This window comes from Leptodactylus fuscus, chromosome 4 (assembly GCF_031893055.1).
Source record: "Leptodactylus fuscus isolate aLepFus1 chromosome 4, aLepFus1.hap2, whole genome shotgun sequence".
NCBI classification, from domain to species: Eukaryota; Metazoa; Chordata; class Amphibia; order Anura; family Leptodactylidae; genus Leptodactylus; species Leptodactylus fuscus.
This window is the reverse complement of record NC_134268.1, coordinates 215,349,949-215,371,441: the sequence shown is the minus strand read 5'-3', so window position 1 is coordinate 215,371,441 and position 21,493 is coordinate 215,349,949. Positions and strand designations below refer to the sequence as shown.

Sequence of the window (21,493 nt, the reverse complement as noted above, 5' to 3'; positions counted from 1 at the left end):
TCTAGCTGACGCGTTTCAAGACACAAGGTCTCTTACTCATAGCTTTTTTGTCATTTCACATCTATTTTCTTTTGTGTGTTTTTTAACCATGTCGGATTAAAAGTTATTTTTTAACTTACCTGGTCGAGCGGATCCTACTATCCTTTTCTATATGCTTCAACTACAAAGTGCCTTAGTCAGAGGCCAGGATCGTGCACCCAGGAATTATAAGGACTTATCAAGCTAACTGGAGGTGGTGAGCTATATGCTTATTTTTCTTATCTAAGAATATAACTACTATAATACTACCTCCTATGTACAAGAATATAACTACTATAATACTGCTCCTATGTACAAGAATATAACTACTATAATACTACTCCTATATACAAGAATATAACTACTATAATACTACTCCTATGTACAAGAATATAACTACTATAATACTGCTCCTATGTACAAGAATATAACTACTATAATACTACTCCTATGTACAAGAATATAACTACTATAATACTGCTCCTATGTACAAGAATATAACTACTATAATACTGCTCCTATGTACAAGAATATAACTACTATAATACTGCCCCTATGTATAAGAATATAACTACTATAATACTACTCCTATGTACAAGAATATAACTACTATAATACTGCCCCTATGTATAAGAATATAACTACTATAATACTACTCCTATGTACAAGAATATAACTACTATAATACTGCTCCTATGTACAAGAATATAGCCGCTATAATATTACCTCCTATGTACAAGAATATAACTACTATAATACTGCTCCTATGTACAAGAATATAACTACTATAATACTGCTCCTATGTACAAGAATATAACTACTATAATACTACCTCCTATGTACAAGAATATAACTACTATAATACTGCTCCTATGTACAAGAATATAACTACTATAATACTGCTCCTATGTACAAGAATATAACTACTATAATACTACCTCCTATGTACAAGAATATAACTACTATAATACTACCCCTATGTACAAGAATATAAGTACTATAATACTGCTCCTATGTACAAGAATATAACTACTATAATACTGCTCCTATGTACAAGAATATAACTACTATAATACTACTCCTATGTACAAGAATATAACTACTATAATACTGCTCCTATGTACAAGAATATAACTACTATAATACTGCTCCTATGTACAAGAATATAACTACTATAATACTACTCCTATGTACAAGAATATAACTACTATAATACTGCTCCTATGTACAAGAATATAACTACTATAATACTGCTCCTATGTACAAGAATATAACTACTATAATACTACCTCCTATGTACAAGAATATAACTACTATAATACTGCCCCCTATGTACAAGAATATAACTACTATAATACTGCTCCTATGTACAAGACTGCCGGTTGTAGGTAGTGCAGGGCTTAAACGAGGGGAGGGGGGGGTAGGCTACTTACCTTCCCCATCTTTGTAGCAGCACTGGTGCTGCTGTTGGTCGCAGTGCCGGAAGTGGCCGGCGGGGTTAGCAAGGCTTCCAGTAGTTGCGTCGTAGAGCCTCACTTCATGGGCATTGCAGCCGGCTGAACACTGTGCGCGATGTTCCGTGTGTACAGTATAGCCGGCTGCTGCCTCTGCTGTGACTCCATACGTTGTATCCACTGTTCCGGCTGCTGTGAGATGAGCTGGGAGAGCGACCCCCCGCCACTTACGATGCTTAGTGTATGCACAGCGGCATCTCCCAGCTCATCCTACAGCAGGGACAGTGGATACAACGTACGGTATCACAGCAGAGGCAGCAGCCGGCTTTCCTGTGCACACAGAACATCGCGCACAGTGTTCAGCCGACTGCAATGTTTTTAAGGAGATGTCTTATTTCAGGGGGTGCCTTACATTAGGCAATTCATCAAAACCTCTCCCATGCCTTCCTTTCGGGGGATGACTTATTTTCGGGGAAACACGGTATATCCACGAATACTTAACCACATATACATTGTGACAACCTCTTTGCAATACATTTTTGTATCATTTTCCATCGTGACTTTGGTAGATTTTTTATTTACTTCCCGCACCTTCTTAGAGATTGACATTTGACAAGTCCAGACCTCTGCAGATAGAAGCAGCTGGAGTCACAAGTGAAAGCTTGACATGAGGGACAGAAGAACAAGGTGTTACAATTCAGGCAAAAAGCACAAAACTAGGTGCCCTCAAATCATTACAAAGTTAAATACAGATTTAGGACATCAGTATCCATGATAACGGCCAGGTATAGACTGCACAGAGGTAACATCCATGGCAGCGCTCCAGTAGCCAAGCTTTGAGTCTTGACCACAGCTGCTTCTTATCACTCACCCCCTGTACACACTGTGGGGTCTTTAAATATGGCGCCCGCTCAGAGTATGCCATAACCACCTATGAAACGAGTCTCCTCCGATCTATTGAAGCATGCCGATGGCAACCTATAGAATAATATCCAGAAGTAACAGGCCCAGGATGCTTTTGTGTGGAGTTACCCTTTAAGTGCCGTAAGTATAGGATAAGGCCAGACTGTAGAAGGTTCTCAGGGTGACAGGACACCATTTCAGTGCCGGAGGCCAGCAACTCTTCCCTTCATATCAGCGAGCGGGCAGATCTGGCTGGGCGGGGCTCCTCGGCGGATACAGTCACAGCCCTGGCACGGCCTCAGCTCTTTTTGTGCCGTCTTCGGGGGCTGACAGGCATCTGTTGTTGATGGAAACTGAATGAGTAAAAAGAGCGAATACACCACAAAATGGGCCACAAGCCTGAAACCGTGACACGAGACGGCACCGTGGCTGGAGACGAGCTATAATATGTGCACAACCCACAGCAATGGAGGAATATGCTTAGTTGAGTTAAAATTTTTGTAATAATGGGTAGATTTCATATTCTGTGTGTAGTGGCCCCATAAGAATTGGCGCTGGTCTGTACTGTATATGTACTTTATCATATCTGTATCATATCATTTATGTGCAGTTTAAATACATTTCAATTTCTACGAATGCTGACTTATATTGGCCGATACACATCATATGACTGAATATTTAATGGACCTGCGAACTTCTATTAATTAATATAGGTCATAAATAGCTTGGTAACCTGGTGTAAAGCTGTGTGTATGTTAAGACTGAACACCCTGTGAGTTCAAATTGGTCCATAAGCGTCATGTGTATCTCAGTTTGGATAGGAGTGAAAAACTTTCAATCGGTTGTTGTACTACAGAAACCTGGAGCAAAGCTGTGTGTATGTGACCTTGTGTAAGTGTCATCCACAGCACCCTGCGCCTTTAAAGCTGACCTACAGCAGTGAGGACAAATGGCTGGGTTGTTATGGAAGCTATGCGCATGTGGAGATTAAGTGCTTACGAGCGTCTATTGGCTGATAAGAGACATGTGACCGTGTGTATAGCAGTTGGAATATGAGACTTCTATTGGCTAATGCAGATCAATTTTTGGGAATACTATATCTCAGGAACGGTACATCCTAGAGAGCTGATACCTGGTCTAAAACCTTCCCGGACACCTGATGTATCTGTGTGCCCAATTTGGTGAAGCTCGGTCCAGTTGCTTGGTCGTGTATAAAGAACAGACAGACACATTTTTAGATAGATATGTCTAGAGAAATATCTGTAATCCGGTGCCTCAAAAATTCAGACCCTGCTCACCCCTCAGATATGGATGAAATATTCTCAGATATTTCATTATTCATGACCATGATGTCATCTGGAGGTATTGATCGGATACATTACCCTCCTCAGAGGGGCATTAGATGACAGCGAGAAACCACCAAGACCCACCACGGATCTCACGTGTGCTACAGACAACGTGTAATATAATTCCATCGACCCACCACGTTCTCTCCGGTAAATATCATTTCCACCACTGTGCTGATACACAAGTGCTCAGACGGGGTGTGGAGGGTTAGCTGGTGTCACCTAGGGCTGGTTACCATGGAATCTTACCGAAGCTTCTCCTCTGCGTAGCACAGCATTTAGTGATACGCTTTACAGCAGTCTTGGCCATAGGCAGCAATAGTCTGGTGTCTATGGGAGCGTTTGATAGACCTGCTCTGTACAGGGAGGAGATAAACTGAGTCGGTCTATTTTTAGGTCAAGTGGTCAGAGTGGAAATTGCAGATTATTATTATATTTTATTTTATAGTAACAGGAAAACAAAATATTTTCCACCCCCGATGATGTAAACAGACCCAGACACAAGACTGCTTTTTACTAAATAACTTTATTTAAATAAAGACACAAGAACTTCTATACTGAAAAAAAAATAAAATACAAAAACAAAAGCCACACGTCTTTCTCCGAAGCAAATATGGTGTGGTAACTGGAATACTGTAAAGCACGTCGGCTAAAAATAACAGTACGACTATGTACAAATCTTTCATCGATATTAACAAAAAAAAAAAAATAGTCTACGGTTTAGGATAGACTGGAGCGAGGACTGCGAGGACGTGTGCGGAAAGGTGGGATAGAATTCTCTACAACCTTGATTTAAACACACTGCATGAGGTAAAGGAAAAATAAAAGCAAAAAGTGTGAAATCTATCATCTCAGAGGTGCGGACAAATTAAAAAATTAAAATAAAAAAATTAAAAGGGATCCCGTCATATAAACATTTTTTTCCCTACCACGTCAGAATAGCCTTAAAGGGATTCTACCATTAAAGCAACTTTTTTTTCTAATTACCATGTCGGACTAGCCTTAAGAAAGGCTATTCGTCTCCTACCGTTAGAGGTGGTCTCTGTCGTGCCGTTCCTTAGAAATACCGGTACTTACCAGTATGCTAATGAGGTCTCGGCAGCAATGGGGGCGCCCTTCTTCTTCATCTGCCTCCTCCCCTTGTCTGTCGTCTTCTTTCTTCGTCATGTCTGACGCCTGCACAGTCGGCTCTGACAGCGAGACCCTGTTAGAGCCGACTGCGCATGCCGGCCATGTTTCCAAGGCTGCAATTGCGCGCATGCGCAGTACGCTCCTCACATCTTCGCCGAACAGAGTGTACTGCGCATGCTCAGTAAGGTCCGTACAGCCCTCTGACGCCTGGATGAGTTCACTCGCGCGTCGGCGGGCTGTACGGACCTTACTGAGCATGCGAAGTACACTCTGTTCGGCGAAGACGTGAGGAGCGTACTGCGCATGCGCGCAATTGCAGCCTTGGAAATATGGCCGCCGACTGCGCAGGCGTCAGACATGACGAAGAAAGAAGACGACAGACAAGGGGAGGAGGCAGATGAAGAAAGAAGCCCCCACTGCTGCCGAGACCTCATTAGCATACCGGTAAGTACCGTTATTTCTAAGGAACCGTGCGACAGAGACCACATCTAAAGGTAGGAGACAAATAGCCTTTCTTAAGGCTATTCCAACATGGTAATTAGAAAAAAAAAAAGTTGCTTTAATGGTAGAATCCCTTTAAGAAAGCCTATTCTTCTCCTACCTTTAGAAGTCTTCTCCGCGCTGCCGTTCGGTAGAAATACCAGTTTTCACCATTATGCAAATGAGTTCTCTCAAAGCACTGGGGGCGTCCCCAAAGCTGCCAGAGGACTCTGCAGCACCGCTTCCATCTTCTTCAGGAATGTCTTCTTCTGATGCAGGCCTTGAAACTTGTAGGCCTCGGGCAAGCCGACTGCGCATGTCTGCGGCCAGAAGAAAAATGGCCACTTACACAGTAAGTAAGCGACCATTTTCTTGTGGCCTTTGGGCATGCGCAGATGGCTCAGCCCAAGGCCTACAAGTTTCAAAGCCTGTGCCGGAAGAAGACACAGGAAGATGACGTTCCTGACGAAGATGGAGGCGTCGCTGGAGAGTTCTTTGGCAGCATTGGGACCGCCCCCAGTGCTGCAAGAGAACTCATTTGCATACCGGAATTTTTACCGAACGGCAGCACGGAGAAGACATCTAAAGGTAGGAGAAGAATAGCCTTAAGGCTAATCCTACATGTTAGGGAGGGGAAAAAAAAAAAAAAATTAAATGATAGGATCCCTTTAAACATGAGCAACATTCATAACGTACAACGGTGTAATGTTCTAGGAAAGTCGAAACCCAAAAAAATAAAATTTGAAAATGGGGTAAAAAAAAGTTGCACTTCCAGATTACAAGTTATCTATCCACAGTCGTGTTCACACATTCCATTTAATTTTTTTTTTTTTTTTTCATTAAAGACCTGAGATTAATTGCAATAAGTGCCGTTTCTTTCTGCAGTGTTTTATTCCTCTAAATACTGTAGGAACTGGCTTTAGCGCAAAACAAAACGAAAAAAATTTTGCTACTTAGGCTTAAACAAGTATAAAAATATAAATAGAAAAAATTAAATATCTCATTTCTCCACCTATGGTCAATATACTGAAGTTTTTTGTAATTTTTTTTTTTTTTTTACAATCATTCATTCAAAAAAACAAAAACAAAAAGAAACAACGGCAACAGAGAATCATCGAGAACGGACAAAGGCAACATCGTACAGGAAGATCAGAGAGGAGGGTGCAAGAAAATACATTAAAAGTGTGCAAAAAACCCAAAAATACTACTTCTAGGGATTTTGGTACGGGACGCGGCGCACAGGGGCCGCGTGTTCCTAACATTGGCAATGCAGAGGGTGTGTGGAAAGTACGGAGGAAAGAAAAAAAATTGTAGGAAAAAGTTCTTCGTAATCGAGCGATTAAAACTAGAAAAATAGATCTCACCTCTGGGGTGGGCTTTAGACATTTTTTTTTTGATTGAGTTCAGTGTATTGCTTGTGCTAGGTTTTTCTTTGTACATGGAAAAAAAAAATTTACAAAATAAAAATTTTAGCTGAGAATTTTTTTTCTTTCGCAAAAACGGGATAAATCTAGGCCTGGTTAACTCTAGAGTTGCGATGGATCCTTTTAGATTATTGGTTTGCAACAGATTAAAGTAGATCCGCCCATGAGGACCCATAAAAGAAATTTAAAAAAAATTTAAATATATTAAATTTTTTATTTATTTATTTATTTTTTTTTTGGGGGGGGGGGGGGAGTTGGACCAATTTAGGTTGGATCTGTATGTCTGAAAGCGACATACAGATCCCTATGCTAGAGCTGCTACTCCTTACACGTGCACACTTGGCCAAGCAATGCATGTGTCCTGAAAGGAGATGGGGGAAGAAAACACCTCTGACAGACTTATCTTCCCCCTACTAAAAAAAAAAAACAACAAACAAAACTGCTGCACCTTAAAAGGAGCCTATTATTCAGAAGGAATTTTTTGTCCCCAACACGTCAGAATAGCCTTAAGAAAGACTATCCTACCTGGGGGCGAAAATGGGGCCGCGGGCATGCGCAGTAGGCTCTGCCCGAGGCCTACAAGTTTCACCGCCTGCGCCGGAAGAAGACACAGGAAGAGGCCGTTCCTGAAGAAGATTGAGGCGGCGCTGGAGAGTTCTCTCGCAGCACTGAGACCGCCCCCAGTGCTGTGAGAGAACTCATTTGCATACTGACAAAAAACGGGATTTCTACCGAACGGCAGCACGGAGAAGACATCTAAAAGGTAGGAGAAGAATCGTCTGTCTTAAGGCTATTCCTATGTGTTGAGGAGTTTAAAAAAAAAAAAAAAAATCCAATGATAGGATCCCTTTAAGAAAACCTGTCTCTACGCATTATAAAACTGCTAAAGTAGCTGGCGCTAGGGACAAAAAAAAAAATTGCACCTGAATGGTAGGATCCCTTTAACTGAATATCATAGGCAAGTATATTTGTGTCTAGCCTCTTTAAGGTCAGCCATATTTTTGCCATTATCAAAGAACCCCTTTAAGGCAACATTTAAATCTTTTTTAAATTTTATTTTTAACACTAAGAACTAGTAATAATGGGTGAAACATGACATCTCCCCCCACCCCTAAAAAAAAAATAAAAAAAAAAAATTTCTCACTCCTACCTGGTCAACAGACCAGACAATGCAGCGACTATAGCTTAAATGTACAAAATGGCCGCCTTTTTTGGTCATCCTACAGCCCTATAAGTTTACCCTTCAAAATGGCTGTTCAAAATGGGAAAGAAGGAACTTCATTACAAGGACTCCTCTTCAATACGGTCTGGCGTGGGGCACTATCAGTCTATAAGACCGCTCTGGACATAAGGTCGTGGTGTTTGGGGGTAAATTTGGTAGAGTTTTTGAGAAAAAGTTGACTAGGATTACTCGACTGTACACTGACGCCTTCGGAAAGGTTTGCTGGTTCTTACCGGTGACTCGTCTGGGGACATTCACAGTTTCGGAACCCAATTCGAGTGGGAATGTCACACACAAGAAAAAAAATTTTTTTAAAAAAACTTTAACCAAAAAATTCAAAGAATTGAGATCTCCAATGCGGTTTACATTCCAAGTTACCTGAGATTTATACTTCAGCTGAAGTACCTGAAAAATAAGCCTTAGGACGGACACTGTGCAACTGATGTGGTGTCGGGGTTACTTCCGCCATCTACCACCTCTCCTTGAGGAATTTTGGGGCAGAGCTGGTCACGAGGTACAAGATGACCCTCCACCCCCACTCATGTACATCTGCCAAAAAATTTTTAAAAAAAATTAAAAAAATTGGAGGAATTGTAAATTCCCAACAAAAATTTCTAAAAAAAAATTAAACTGGATATTTTTGGGATAGACAAAGGTTTCGAACACAGAAAGCTGATGTTTTTGAACCCGGCGTGACAGACTTTATACGCGTAGTCCACAATGAACTTCTTCGAAGGGATGGCTAAATTTGTGCTAAGTTTTTTTGGGAAAAAAAATAAAAAGTTGTCCCGATCCAGGATAGACATTGGCAGATAAGAGGCGTTTAAGCGAAGCAGTAATTTTTTTTTTCTTCTTAAGTTGTGAATTCTTAATATTGATCAGACAGCGTTAACCAAACCACATGCAGAAGTTGGAAATCTGGCTTCAAGTCAGCGTGACGGGGCGGGGGGCAGAGGCCGGCTCTGCGCGACGAGTTACATTATAACATGGTTGTGCGGAGACGGGGGAGGCGACAACTGGTCGTCGGACAGCCGCTCCACTCCATTTTCCTGCTCTTGCGAGGACGCGTGGCCGTTGGATTCAGTGTTGTCTACTTTGCTGGTGGCATTGTCGTTCAGGGAAGAAGAAGAGACCTGAGATGAGAGGTGCTCGACAGTCAATGCGCTCACCGGGGAGCTCTGAGACGGGTTTGGAAGGGTCTTCAGGGTTAGGTCTGAAGCGATGAGCAGAGAACCCAATAACTTCACCGGACAGAACGCCGATCCGGTGGGATTGAAGTTAACTTTGTTTTTGTCGGGGCATGAAAGGAGAGCGGTGGGGGCCGGCTGGCGGGACCTGGAAAGGGAACAACGTTAATGTACATCGTGACATCTCCAGAGAGGACACTCATAACCACCAAGATCAAAATAAAAAGAAATATTTCCCAAAAATCTGATTAATGTGGACACTAAAAAGTTTAGATACCCTTCAGGCCCTCAACCCAATACCGGTTCAGTGACCTGCAGAGAAGGAGGTGGTGGCCAAGAGTATCCTAGTGGTGGCCAGGCCGAGGCATCTCCAACTTAACACTATTAATCAGATTTTTCCAAACAAAAACCCCAAGAGATGGCTTTCATGTCAATGAGGGATGAGACTGGTCCCATATGAAATATCTTGGTTTGGATACTGTGGAGTGGGGAAAGGGAGAAGCAATACAATGAATTACCGTATATACTACAGTGTAAGTTGACCCGAATATAAGCCGACCTCCCCCCCTCCAATTTTACCACAAAAAACAGGGAAAACTTATTGACTCGAGTATAAGCCGAGGGGGGGAAATACATGACGTTCTGTTGGTGCTCATGTTAATCCTAGCCGGCTTCAAGCCTATATGGTAATATCCCAGATGTCATGTGGTCTGGGATATTACCATATAGGCCCAAAGCCTGTGCTAGTAGTACCATATAGGCCTAAAGCCTGTGGTAGTAGTACCATATAGGCCTAAAGCCTGTGATAGTAGTAATAGCCTGTTACTGCTAGCACAGGCTTTGAGCCTGTATGGCAACAGGCTGCTACTGCTACCATAAGGCTTTGGGCCTGTATGATAATGCCCCAGACGTCTGGGAGGGTTCTCATGTTCATTGATCCAAAATTTAGAGTGAAATTCTAGTCCAACCAAGGCTCAGACGGTCCAGTGCCGGCGGTCGCACATGCTCAGTCATATCACCACTGTACATAGCCAAGGTCATTCTTTTTGGCCAGTTTACACACTAGAAGTGGCTTCTTCTCACCAGCACTGGACACATTAGGTGGAGCTTCTGAGAATGGTCGCCATAAAACGCATGAAACTGTCTATACTTTTTTTTTGTGTGTTTTTTTTTTGTTTTGTTTTTAACATTACAATTAAAGGTTTTTTTTATTTTTACCCCCTCACACACACACACGGGGAGTGAATCCAAATACAGTACAGTAAATTCAATGTGAGAGCTACAAAAAAAAAATAAAAAAAAATCTACATCTATACACAAAGTCTAGATCATACCTGAGGCAGATAAATAAATTTAGCAGAAAAAAAAAAAAAAGCCATCTAAAAATTGTCAAAAATTGCTTAGGCTAAGGAACTTTGTGACTTGTATATCTGGTACCTGCCTAGTCCTCAAAATATCAAGAAGGGTAGATTTAAAAAATAGCTAAATAAAATATATATATATATATATATATATATATATATATATATATATATATATATATATATATATATATATATATATTAAATAAAATTTATATTTTAAAATGTAAAACATAAAAACAATCCAACAATATGATTAAGGCAAAGTGCACACCGGTGTGGGCAATTTTTTATTTTTTTTGTTCCAACAAAAAAAAAAAAAAAAAATCTTACTAGGACTGGATCTATCCAATGGCTCGGGCCTCATACACACAGGCCGAAGCCTTTATGATGGGGGGGGGGGGGGGGGGGTCTGATGCCTTGTTCTGATTATAGTGCAGGCTGTATCCCATTCTGTGACATGAGAACAGATTCCCCCATTGAAGTTATAGGGGACAGAAGACCCTGACACATCCCACCTTCCCCGGGCATGCACACTCGGCTGTGTGTATGTAGCTTGCATCGGTCACGGCGTTGCAACAAGTTTCCAGTCAAGATGTGGACACAGCCTTTGCAATATACCGGCCCAGCAGACACGGCGAAGCCGTCCTTTATAGATAGCGGACCAGCCCTATACTTGGCACATCTGCGAAACTTATGTGACCAGAGCCCAATATAACAATGACACCGTCATATATCTCATACAAAGGACCTTAAAGGCACGTCGTATGTACTGTGACAGCTGTACTACTGAAGCTGCAGGTCTGTGACTACAACGTAAGCAGCTACGATATAGCAGCGCCCGGCTACCGGAGCGTAACAGGCGCAGCAGCAAGCACACTAGGTGACAGTACCAGAGAAGCAGCAGTGGCGCTGTCCGAGCAACTCATCAGCTGGGTTCCCCTTTATGCAGAATTTTTTGGATTAAAAAGCCAAAACACAAAATATAAAACAGACTTTGCGCCGGGGCTAGGCCGGCCGTAGGGGTCCAGCAGGTGCTTGCCGGGACTTGGGGGTCCCCCTCCTGGACAGCTACAGACGGCCGATGCCCGCGTACGCAGCCACCAGCTGACAAAAAGGCGTTACTTACGACATTTCCTCAAAGACCTTGACCCGCTCACATCCCTCGGGGGGCTCGCGTTTGAACATGTAGCTGTTGTTGGGTTTGGGAGAGGAGGCGTACTTGGGCAGCGGTGAGCTACTCCCACTGTCTGGAAATTTAAAGAGGGATATTACCAATGATGGGAGGGAAAAAGCCAAAAGTCAGTCAGTAGTGTAGTCAGACTAGTGAGAGGGGCAGAGAAAAAATAAGAAAAATTTACAAAAAGTTGGAGAATTCCCCCCCCCCCCCACCCAGGATGCGAAGCAGAGGCAAAAACAAGCAGACGAGTGACTATATATAGAGCGATGACTAGTACGGTACATGCAGACGAGGGGAGGTTACGCACATTTTATTAGTAGGGTGGAAATTTTTGGCAAATAGGTCTGGAACAATCAAGCTCGAAACTAAAAAGAAAGTTATAAAATTCCACTCTGAAATATGGATTTAGGAAGGAAGCCTTAAAGGGATCCTATCATTGGATAACCTTTTTTTTCCTCCTTAACACTCCTACCTGTAGATGTCTTCTCCGCACCGCCGTTCGGTAGAAAACCCGGTTTTCTTCTATATGCAAATGAGTTCTTTTGCAGCACTGGGGGTGGGCACCAGCACTCAAACAGCACTGGGGGTGTCTCCAATGCTGCGAGAGAACTCTCCAGCACCGCCTCCATCTTCTTCAGGAACGACCTCTCTGCGTATCTTCTTCCGGAGTTGGGTTCAAACTTCTAGGCCTCGGGCAGAGCCAACTGCACATGCCCACAAGAAAATGACACAGTAAGCAGCCATTTTCTTGTGGCCCGGGCATGCGCAGTCGGCTCTGCCCAAGGTCTAGAAGTTTGACGCATTGCTGGAGACTTCTCTTGTAGCATTGGGGACGCCCACAGTGCAGTTTGAGTGCTCAGGACCGCCCCCAGTGCTGTGAGAGAACTCACTTACATACCGAAGAAAACCTGGATTTCTACCAACGGCAGCGCGGAGAAGACATCTAAAAGGTAGGAGAAGAATAGACTCTCTTAAGGCTATTCCTACATGTTAGCGAGAAAAAAAAGGGAATACAATGATAAGAATCCCTTTAAGGGGAATGTAACGGATTAGACAAACAGCACCACCCCAGTCTACAAGGTTGTGTCTGGTATTGCAGCTCAGACTATCGCTTTACAGAGTTTATTCTACTAGATAAGGATATGGCATACGTGTGACAGTGAAGGGTCTGACTACAGGAGAACATGTCTGCCCATAGGGGCCCATGTAAGTAGGGCAGAAGTGCGCATACTAATGGACTGCCAGGATGGCCAACACTAGAGGTCTAAGAGCGGCGGGGCACTGTATGCAGGTCTGGATTTTTTTTTTAATAAAAATGTTGCCAGGTTTTTTGCCCGTTTCCTCAGGGGAGTAACTAGACCCCCAGAGTGCGAGTCTGCAGTGTGTGACTACAGAACAGACAGATTGGCGACAGTCACCTGAACCAGACAGCTTTCCCCTTGTGAAGCGGAGTCTCTGCCAATGAGCCCTTTGAGGCACTGGGGGCATGGCTTTCACCTGTGGCCACACCCTTGTTGCTCCAAAGAGTTCATTCGATCTACAGTCTGACCCAAGACGGATTTAGCTGAATTTTCAGAGTTAAAGTCAGTTAAAGAAAAGCACAGACAAAGAAACAGCCAAGAAGGAGGAGAAAGAAGAAGAATTTCTTGTGCCTTGACTCGACCAGGCCCTGTCAGGACTAGACTGCTAAAAAATATTTTTTGGAACACTGAGCTCTTTGGAGGAAAGTCTTACGCAAATTCCATTACAATGAATGTCCCTGATACCTGGGGAAGATGGCAGAACCCCGACATCTGCCACATGCACTCCCCAACCAGGTGTCATCTAGCACCGGAATGGAACTGGCACCAGAAGAGAGCTGGAAACCAATTACGAACAGTGCGGAGGAAACCCAAAGTGCACACCACAACTAAAAGGGAAGAAGCCTACATAGAGTTCTCCAGAATTAGACACGACTGCCTTCTTTCAAAAACAGCGCCACATTGTCCACAGGTCGAGTCTGGTATTGCAGAACCTCTTTTGAATAATAGACCCAACAGATGGAGCAAGGTGGCGCCGTTTTCTTACTTCTCTCAACCTCTTACACCCTAAAAATAATTCCTAGATATATATTGACCCCCTACACTTAAGATTTTTGTCACTATTATAATCCAACCGTGACTACTTGACTTCCCGCTGGGAGAGGGCCGAGCGCTGCTCCACCGAGTCTGGACACAGAACTGATTCTAGATGCGGTTCCATCTACTCCTTACATGTGCAGCCTTCAGACTAATGGATGGGACCGGTCTAGAGGTGTGGGAACTGTGACCGTACATGGAGAGACTAGAGCCACGTGGCCACGTCTGGATTTTGTGCCTGACATGTAAATTCCAGGGACTCTACAGAAGACGTTGTATAGGAAGCGATGGTGTGAGATGCAGAGATGGAGCTGACATAAAAGTGACAAGAGACAGGTCTGTGGAGAGCGGTAGGAAGCCAAATACCAAGAACAACCCGCACCCCCTGCCATTGACACTCACCTTTATCCCGGTCGAAGAGCAGGTCGTCTGTGGAGCATGGACTGCCTTCCTGTGACCCGGGGGGACATGGAGGGGATGCACAAGGAGAATGGCTGCTGCTGCAACTGCTGCTGCGCTCATGGACTGATGGGGTCTGGGTGTCGATGCTGCGGGTGCTGCTGCTACGGTAGGTGGAGGGTAGCGGTGCTCTGCGCCCATCGGGGATTTCCAGAGGCTACATGGGAGGACAGAAAAGACAAAAAAAGTTATCATTTTTGTAGCAGATTCTCACCGTCGCCCCTCCCCATCTGTCTGACCGAAGGAAGAAGTGCAAGTCACGGGACTGAAGAAGGGCAGCAGAGGCGGCCATACTGCTGGTCATAAAGGGAAACAAAACTCCATCATCACGGAGTGACTCCGCCCTGTTGACCAGGTATGCCATGTACTTATGTTGCATCGCCCCTGTGCAGAATGATCTAAACCCACAGGGCTCTGCTACATCTGAAGACAACACATCGTGCCCCGCCTGTACCAAGACTGAAAGAGGAAGCCGCATACACGCGCCAACCGAACACAGCAGAGGGCGCACCACAACGGTGTCCATGTGTGTGGGGATATTTTGGGAATGGCTGGGGGAGTTGGGTTCGGTCTATTGTTAATACTTGCCTGCTGTGACTACTGGGAATAAGAGGTGCAGGGGAGGTAAACGAGGCAAGTGTGCACCCGTAGTAATATAGACTACCTTGTAATGAGGACGTAGCCCGTACCTAGTATAGAAGGGGGGTGGGGGTGGGGTAGTATTGCACCTAGTAGGAGAGATGTATACTGCTAGACAAGCACCTTAAGTTTGTGCCTGACATTACAGTAACATCCCTGGCCCCTATAGAGGTGACCAGGCCTCCATACACAACCTCTGCAATGACCTCGCCGTTACACCCTCCCCCCCATCATTATAGAGAGCTGTTCACACCAGATGGAGGCGCCACGTCCCATAGAACAAAGCAGCCGGTAGAATGAGCGAGGGCTAAAATAAGGCGACTCAGCTGCAGTTTATATATAGACTTGTTTGCTTTATGTGGAATATTCTGCTTTAACAACAGTGAAGGAAAAACCGTGGGGTATTTATAGCCGGCACCGAGATAATGAGCACAATTTACTGCAAGAGGAAAACTCCTACACTAGACCCGAGAGAGAGCCCAGAGATCCCGATCAGGACGGGGAGCAAATAGAGGCAGAAAGACGGGATTTACAGAGCGCCTGCACAAGGGTACACTGATCAGTATACAGCCGGAGAGGACAGATGGGTGGGGACAGGGGGCGCTGGGTAGTCTAAGGGGTTACACAGTGGCCAAGTTTACAATTAGAGGGATCCTATCATTGGATACCTTTTTTTAATCTTCCTAACACTTCGGAATAGACTTAAAGACTATTCTTCTCCTACCTTTAGAGGTCCTCTCCGCGCCGCTGTTCGGTAGAAATGCCGGTTTTCTTCAGTATGCAAATGAGTTCTCTCACAACACTGGGGGCGGTCCCCAGAACTCAAACAGCACTGGGGGCGTCCCCAATGCTGCGAGATAAATCTCCAGCGCCGCCTCCATCTTCGTCTGGAACTCCCTCTCCGTGTTGTCTTCCGCCCTGGGTTTCAATCTTCTACGTCTGGAGCAGAGCCAAATGCGCATGCCCGGGCCACAAGAAAATGGCCGCTTACACCAGCTTACTGTATAAGCGGCCATTTTCTTGTGGCCTGGGCATGCGCAGTCGGCTCTGCCCGAGGCCTAGAAGACAGAAATCCAGGACGGAAGACGACACAGGGAGAGGGAGTTCCTGACAAATAAGGAGGCGGCGCTGCAGAGTTCTCTCGCAGTATTGGGCCCGCCCCCAGTGCTACGAGAACTCATTTGCATACTGACAAAAACCAGGATTTCTACCAAACGGCGGCGTGAGAAAACATCTAAAAGGTAGGAGAAGAATAGTGTTTCTTAAGGCTATTCCTACGTATCAGGAAGAAAAAAAAAAAAAAAAAAAGGAATCCAATGATAGGATCCCATTAAAGTAGCTGTCCTATGGAAGATAACTTGTACAGCCACTTCCCTACAGCAGAGCCTATAGAAGTCGTACACAGCAGCGTATATGAAACCGCTCTATAGAGGTAGCTGAACAGACTCTTATAGAAAGACTGTCTGCTGTTTAGAACTCAGGCCGCATGCACATGACCAGGTGAGCTGTCCAAAGGGGCTTCCAATGCGCTATTTTGTTAAAGGGATCCTATCAGTCAGACACACTTTCTTCTAGGTATCACGTTAAGAAAGGCTATTTGTCTCCTACCTTTCGTCGTTTTCTCCGCGCCGCCGTTTCGGAGATATCCCGGTTCCAATGGGCTCTCTCGCAGCACTGCGGGCGGGCCCCAGCACTCAGACAGCACTGGGTGCATCCCCAATGCTGCGAGAGAACTCACTCCAGCGCACACACATATACTGCGCATGCCCACAAGCTGCGAGAAAATGGCCGCTTACAATACTGTGCAAGCAGCCATTTTCTCGTGGCCTGTGGGCATGCGCAGTCTGCTCTGCCCAAGGCCTAGACGTTACAAGCCACCGCTGGAATTAGACGCTGAAGAGGATGCTGCTGACAAAGATGGAGGTGGCTCTGGAGTGAGTTCTCTCACAACATTGGGGACGCCCCCAATGCTGTCTGAGTGATGAGGCCCGCCCCCAGTGCTGCAAGAGAGCTCATTTGCATACCGACAAGAACTGGGATATCTACGGAACGGCGGCGCGGAGAACACAACGAAAGGTAGGAGACGAATAGCCTTTCTTAAGACTATTCTGACGTACCAAGAAAAAAAGTGTGTGACTGATAGGATCCCTTTAAGTTCTATCCCACTCCGAAACACTGTCAGAGAGCCATCCACCCTATGGACAGGAGGAAGTGGGATGTAAGGGTGTCATACAACCAGCCCCATCCTCAGCCATGTCCATGAGGCTCAGGGCTACATGCACACACCCACATGCAAGGTCCATGGGTAAGGTCTGAGACTTCACTGAGCCCTGGCTTCATAATGGACAGGTGCAGGCCCCGTCCTGAGTTTTGTCTGGGGTTCACTCCCCCATACAGGACCATTACAAATATTAGAGGGCCAGTGTGTTACTACTAGGCCTTATCTAAAAATACAATGAATGTCCCTGATACCTGGGGAAGATGGCAGAACCCCCGACATCTGCCACATGCACTCCCCAACCAGGTGTCATCTAGCACCGGAATGGAACTGGCACCAGAGGAGAGCTGGAAACCAATTACGAACAGTGCGGAGGAAACCCTGAATGTATGACGCAGCTTCTATAGGAGATACCTTGGCTCCATCCTTGTCGCTCGTCTCCTTTATGAAGACTTTCTCGAGCTCAGGACTTATCCCCTCCACGTTGCAGGGAGCTCTGGAGCTTGTAGGTTTTGGTACCAGGATACTTGCTGTGGGTACGGGGATGGATCGGGATGTAGAAGCCTGGAAGAGAAAGGACACTTGTTACATACAGCGAGCGCGGCTTTATCTTACACCTGTGCTTAGATCCGAGCCCATGGCCTGAGGCTGCACTACTGAGAAATCCTGCGTTCCCGGCCAATTTCGGTGACGTGCAAAGTTGTCAGTGTTCATTCACATCAGATCTACATCTCCTCTGACATGTGTGAACACTGATGCGAGTGCAACGGCACATCCACGGGGGATCTGTAGGATTAATGCACTTTGTAGACATCGGGACCTGCTATCAGAAGTAGTGCAGCCTCAGGTGATATTACATTTCATGGCAAAAAAAAAAAAAAAAAATTTTTTTTTTTTTTTAATACATATATCCTATTAATATTAAAAAGGTGAATTTTTGCGAGTTTGGATGTTTGTTCCTCAATCACAGCCAAACGGCTGAATGGATTTGGGGGAAATTTCACACACACCTACATATTTCCCAGGAAGGTGTAATAGGCTACTTTAAATGTGGGTCACTCACCCCAAATCGCCACCGTCACCCTCCAAACACCCCTCCGGGCTCGGCTGTAGAAGCTGGCATTCTGCCAGTGCTGCTCTGTCCACGCTTCTCCTATTGGTACATGGCAGGCTGTGGGTGGGCTATAGAGCCAGGGCTGCGGCACCATAGGTTGGGGGCTCAATGTGGGCGTGCCGATTCACCAGGGACACAGTGAGGAAGATGGCGGCCGCCCACAGGGTCCCGGAGCCGCAGCTATACCACGCTGCCTACACACATTGCTGCACCCCACACTACACTACACTGGGAGCAGAGATGGGGGGGGGACGACGACATGAAGCTGGGGGAGGAGATGGGGGGGGGGGGGGGTGTCGACGACAAGATACTGGGGGCCGAGATGGGGGGGGGGGGGCAACATACTGGTGGCCGAGATGGGGGACGACGGCAACATACTGGGGGCTGAGATGGGAGAGGGACAAGATACTGGGGGCAGGCCCGCTCTGGCCACAAGTAGAGGGGCATTGGGGCCCACGCGGGTTATAGCTAATATATATATATTTATTTATTTATAAAAAAATATTTAAAAAATAAAATATATCTCCCAGGTGACCGCCTGCAATATTACAACAGATTTTCACAAACTGGCAGCTCTGAAAGAGTCAGGCAACAGCGAACTGACCCCGAGAGTGAAAGGGTTAACAGACTCCTGCCCATGATGAATTTAAGGAATTTTTATGGTCCCTTTAAATAATTTACTTCCCTCCCATTTCCATAGGAATATATTTTGCCTCCACCTATATGAGTAACGACAGTCGGCTATAGCTAAAATATTGAGCAAGGAAATGTCGATTTCCCCGGGAAAGTCTCGGAGACGCAGAACTGTTATTATGCCAATGTAAGATCAGCCGCAGCAGGGGGAAGGAAGGGTGCGGCGCTGACAGCTAAAAAATGCCAGGCCGGGCTTATTTAGGAGATTTACCAAGTGTGTTCATACAGAGCAAGGTTTCCATACACATCCTAGTGGAAATTATTCCTGCATTATTCATGGCTGGCAGGCTGCGGAGTGCAGAGCGTCCGTACGAGAGGAGCCTGCATTATTCATGGCCTTATGGAGATACAGGAATATAGAATTATGCAGAGAGATTGTTTTCCCTGTGGCGGCAGCGATATCATTTATTACCCAACTTTCCTAAACGCAGATAAGATTAGGCGTTATACTGGGGATGGTACAGCATTAGAACAACTAGTTCCAAAAACAGCGCCACACTGGTCCACAGGTTGTAACTGGTACCACAGCTCAGCTGCAATACCACCTATGGCCTATAGAGAGTGGGGGTGCTGTTTTGCAAGCTGGCACTTTCTCCCCTTTAGGCTGAGGCCATATGTTGCAGAAAAGATGTGCTTTTCCCCAAAGTCAGGATTGGATCTGTTAGAAGTATAATTTTCCTGCAGAATGTGGCCTGACTCCTATGGGCGAGCTACTGCTATCCCGCTGATCAAAACCATAGTAAAAGGGTTAACGCCACAAAATTTGAGAACCAGATCCGTCACCAGCAGCTTGCTGACAGTCTCCGTTTAGCAGTAGTCATGACATTTAATAAGTGTTGCACCCAGACGGTTCCCTGAAGGCAGAGCCCCCCCTTTAATAGTCCTCACAATGGTACTTCTACTGCACGTATGGTCAATATGGAGTGAAGTGTAACTGCTATAAGACAGCGAGGTCAGCTAAACCGCTGACAGGTTCCTGGGAGAGAAAAATATTTGACCGGTTAAACAGATTAGTGAAAGTCAAACATTGCTCCGGATCTGCTCTATGCCAGACACGTAGGCACAAGCCCGGTCCAAAACAATCCATGACACAGTATCTGGTTAAGCCGGGCTGATCGAGATACCTTTGTCTAAATTTTTTTTGCTTAAACAAAATTCTGATAATCCGGCACATCCCGCACTGACACGGCGTCTGCTGCGCTCACTTTCCCACCTCTCAGACACTTATCTTCTGCATAAAAAGGATCACCAGAGGGACCGGTGATCGACTGATCGCCCCGACTCCCGCAGCCAGTCAGGCATTATTCCCCTAGCAGCCACTACAGGCCAGGAGTAGTATTACATGGCGACCATTGCAACAAATGACCTGGTGTTCATGTAAAACACAAACAGCTGGAGTGCGCCCTCTGACCATGCACAGTCATGTGCTTGAGGCCTATGTGGTAGCCAAGTTTCATGGCTAGCATATGGACCCATTCACATTATTGTGTATTACAGTCCTATACCTGTCCCTATACAGTACCCCCTATGATGCAATCCATTATGTTGGGGGGTGGGAGCCGGTAAGTTGTGCACGCCTCTATACAGACCCCTTCATGCCCATGCACTGTGGCCTCACCTGAGTATGACTGATTGCTATATGGTTTCCCTGCAGCGGCGATGAACTCTCCTTCTCCTTGATATGTCGGCTGCTATTCTTGGTCCGCCGGAGTTGCTGTCGCAGCTTGTCGATCTGTGGGGACGAGGACAATGTGTAAAGAGCACAACCCGTTCACCAAACCCCATTATATACATTTCACATGAAAAGTCAAGTCACTTTACAGATACAGTGAATTGCTTATGTGCAGTGTTACATTATGTGCCATACTCCAGAGCTGCACTCCTAGTCAAAGTGAATTACAATGAATGTCCCTGACATCTGGGGAAAATGGCAGAACCCCGACATCTGCCACATGCACTCCCCAACCAGGTGTCATCTAGCACCGGAATGGAACTGGCACCAGAAGAGAGCTGGAAACCAATTACGAACAGTGCGGAGGAAAGAAGGCGACCCAAAATGTACCTGAAAACAAGTGTTGAGAATTACAGTTCCTCACCTATAATCATAATATTTCCATACATAAAATCCCATCTGTATTATACTCCAGAGCTGCACTCACTATTCTGCTGGTGCAGTCACTGTGTACATACATTACTTATCCTGTATTATACTCCAGAGCTGCACTCACTATTCTGCTGGTGCAGTCACTGTGTACATACATTACATTACTTATCCTGTATTATACTCCAGAGCTGCACTCACTATTCTGCTGGTGCAGTCACTGTGTACATACATTACTTATCCTGTATTATACTCCAGAGCTGCACTCACTATTCTGCTGGTGCAGTCACTGTGTACATACATTACATTACTTATCCTGTATTATACTCCAGAGCTGCACTCACTATTCTGCTGGTACATACATTACATTACGTATCCTGTATTATACTCCAGAGCTGCGCTCACTATTCTGCTGCTGCAGTCACTGTGTACATACATTACATTAC

The 21,493-nt window shown here is 45.2% G+C and overlaps 1 protein-coding gene and 1 non-coding gene across 2 annotated transcripts in view; both read right to left on the bottom strand.

Moving 5' to 3' along the window:
* Window positions 1-7,763: 7,763 nt before the first annotated feature.
* GLCCI1 (glucocorticoid induced 1) overlaps window positions 7,764-21,493 on the bottom strand; it is a 28,474-nt gene continuing 14,744 nt past the window's right edge. The window contains exons 4-8 of the mRNA XM_075271784.1: window positions 20,565-20,678; window positions 17,554-17,703; window positions 14,226-14,439; window positions 11,656-11,776; window positions 7,764-9,313 (exon numbers count right to left, since the gene is read on the bottom strand). Of these exons, the coding sequence (XP_075127885.1) occupies window positions 8,953-9,313; window positions 11,656-11,776; window positions 14,226-14,439; window positions 17,554-17,703; window positions 20,565-20,678 (960 nt within the window). The 3' untranslated portion in view covers window positions 7,764-8,952. The remainder of the gene's footprint in view (window positions 9,314-11,655; window positions 11,777-14,225; window positions 14,440-17,553; window positions 17,704-20,564; window positions 20,679-21,493) is intronic.
* LOC142201721 (small nucleolar RNA SNORA54) lies at window positions 13,458-13,590 on the bottom strand. Its single transcript, XR_012715626.1, has one exon. It is a non-coding gene; the product is annotated as a small nucleolar RNA SNORA54 (small nucleolar RNA).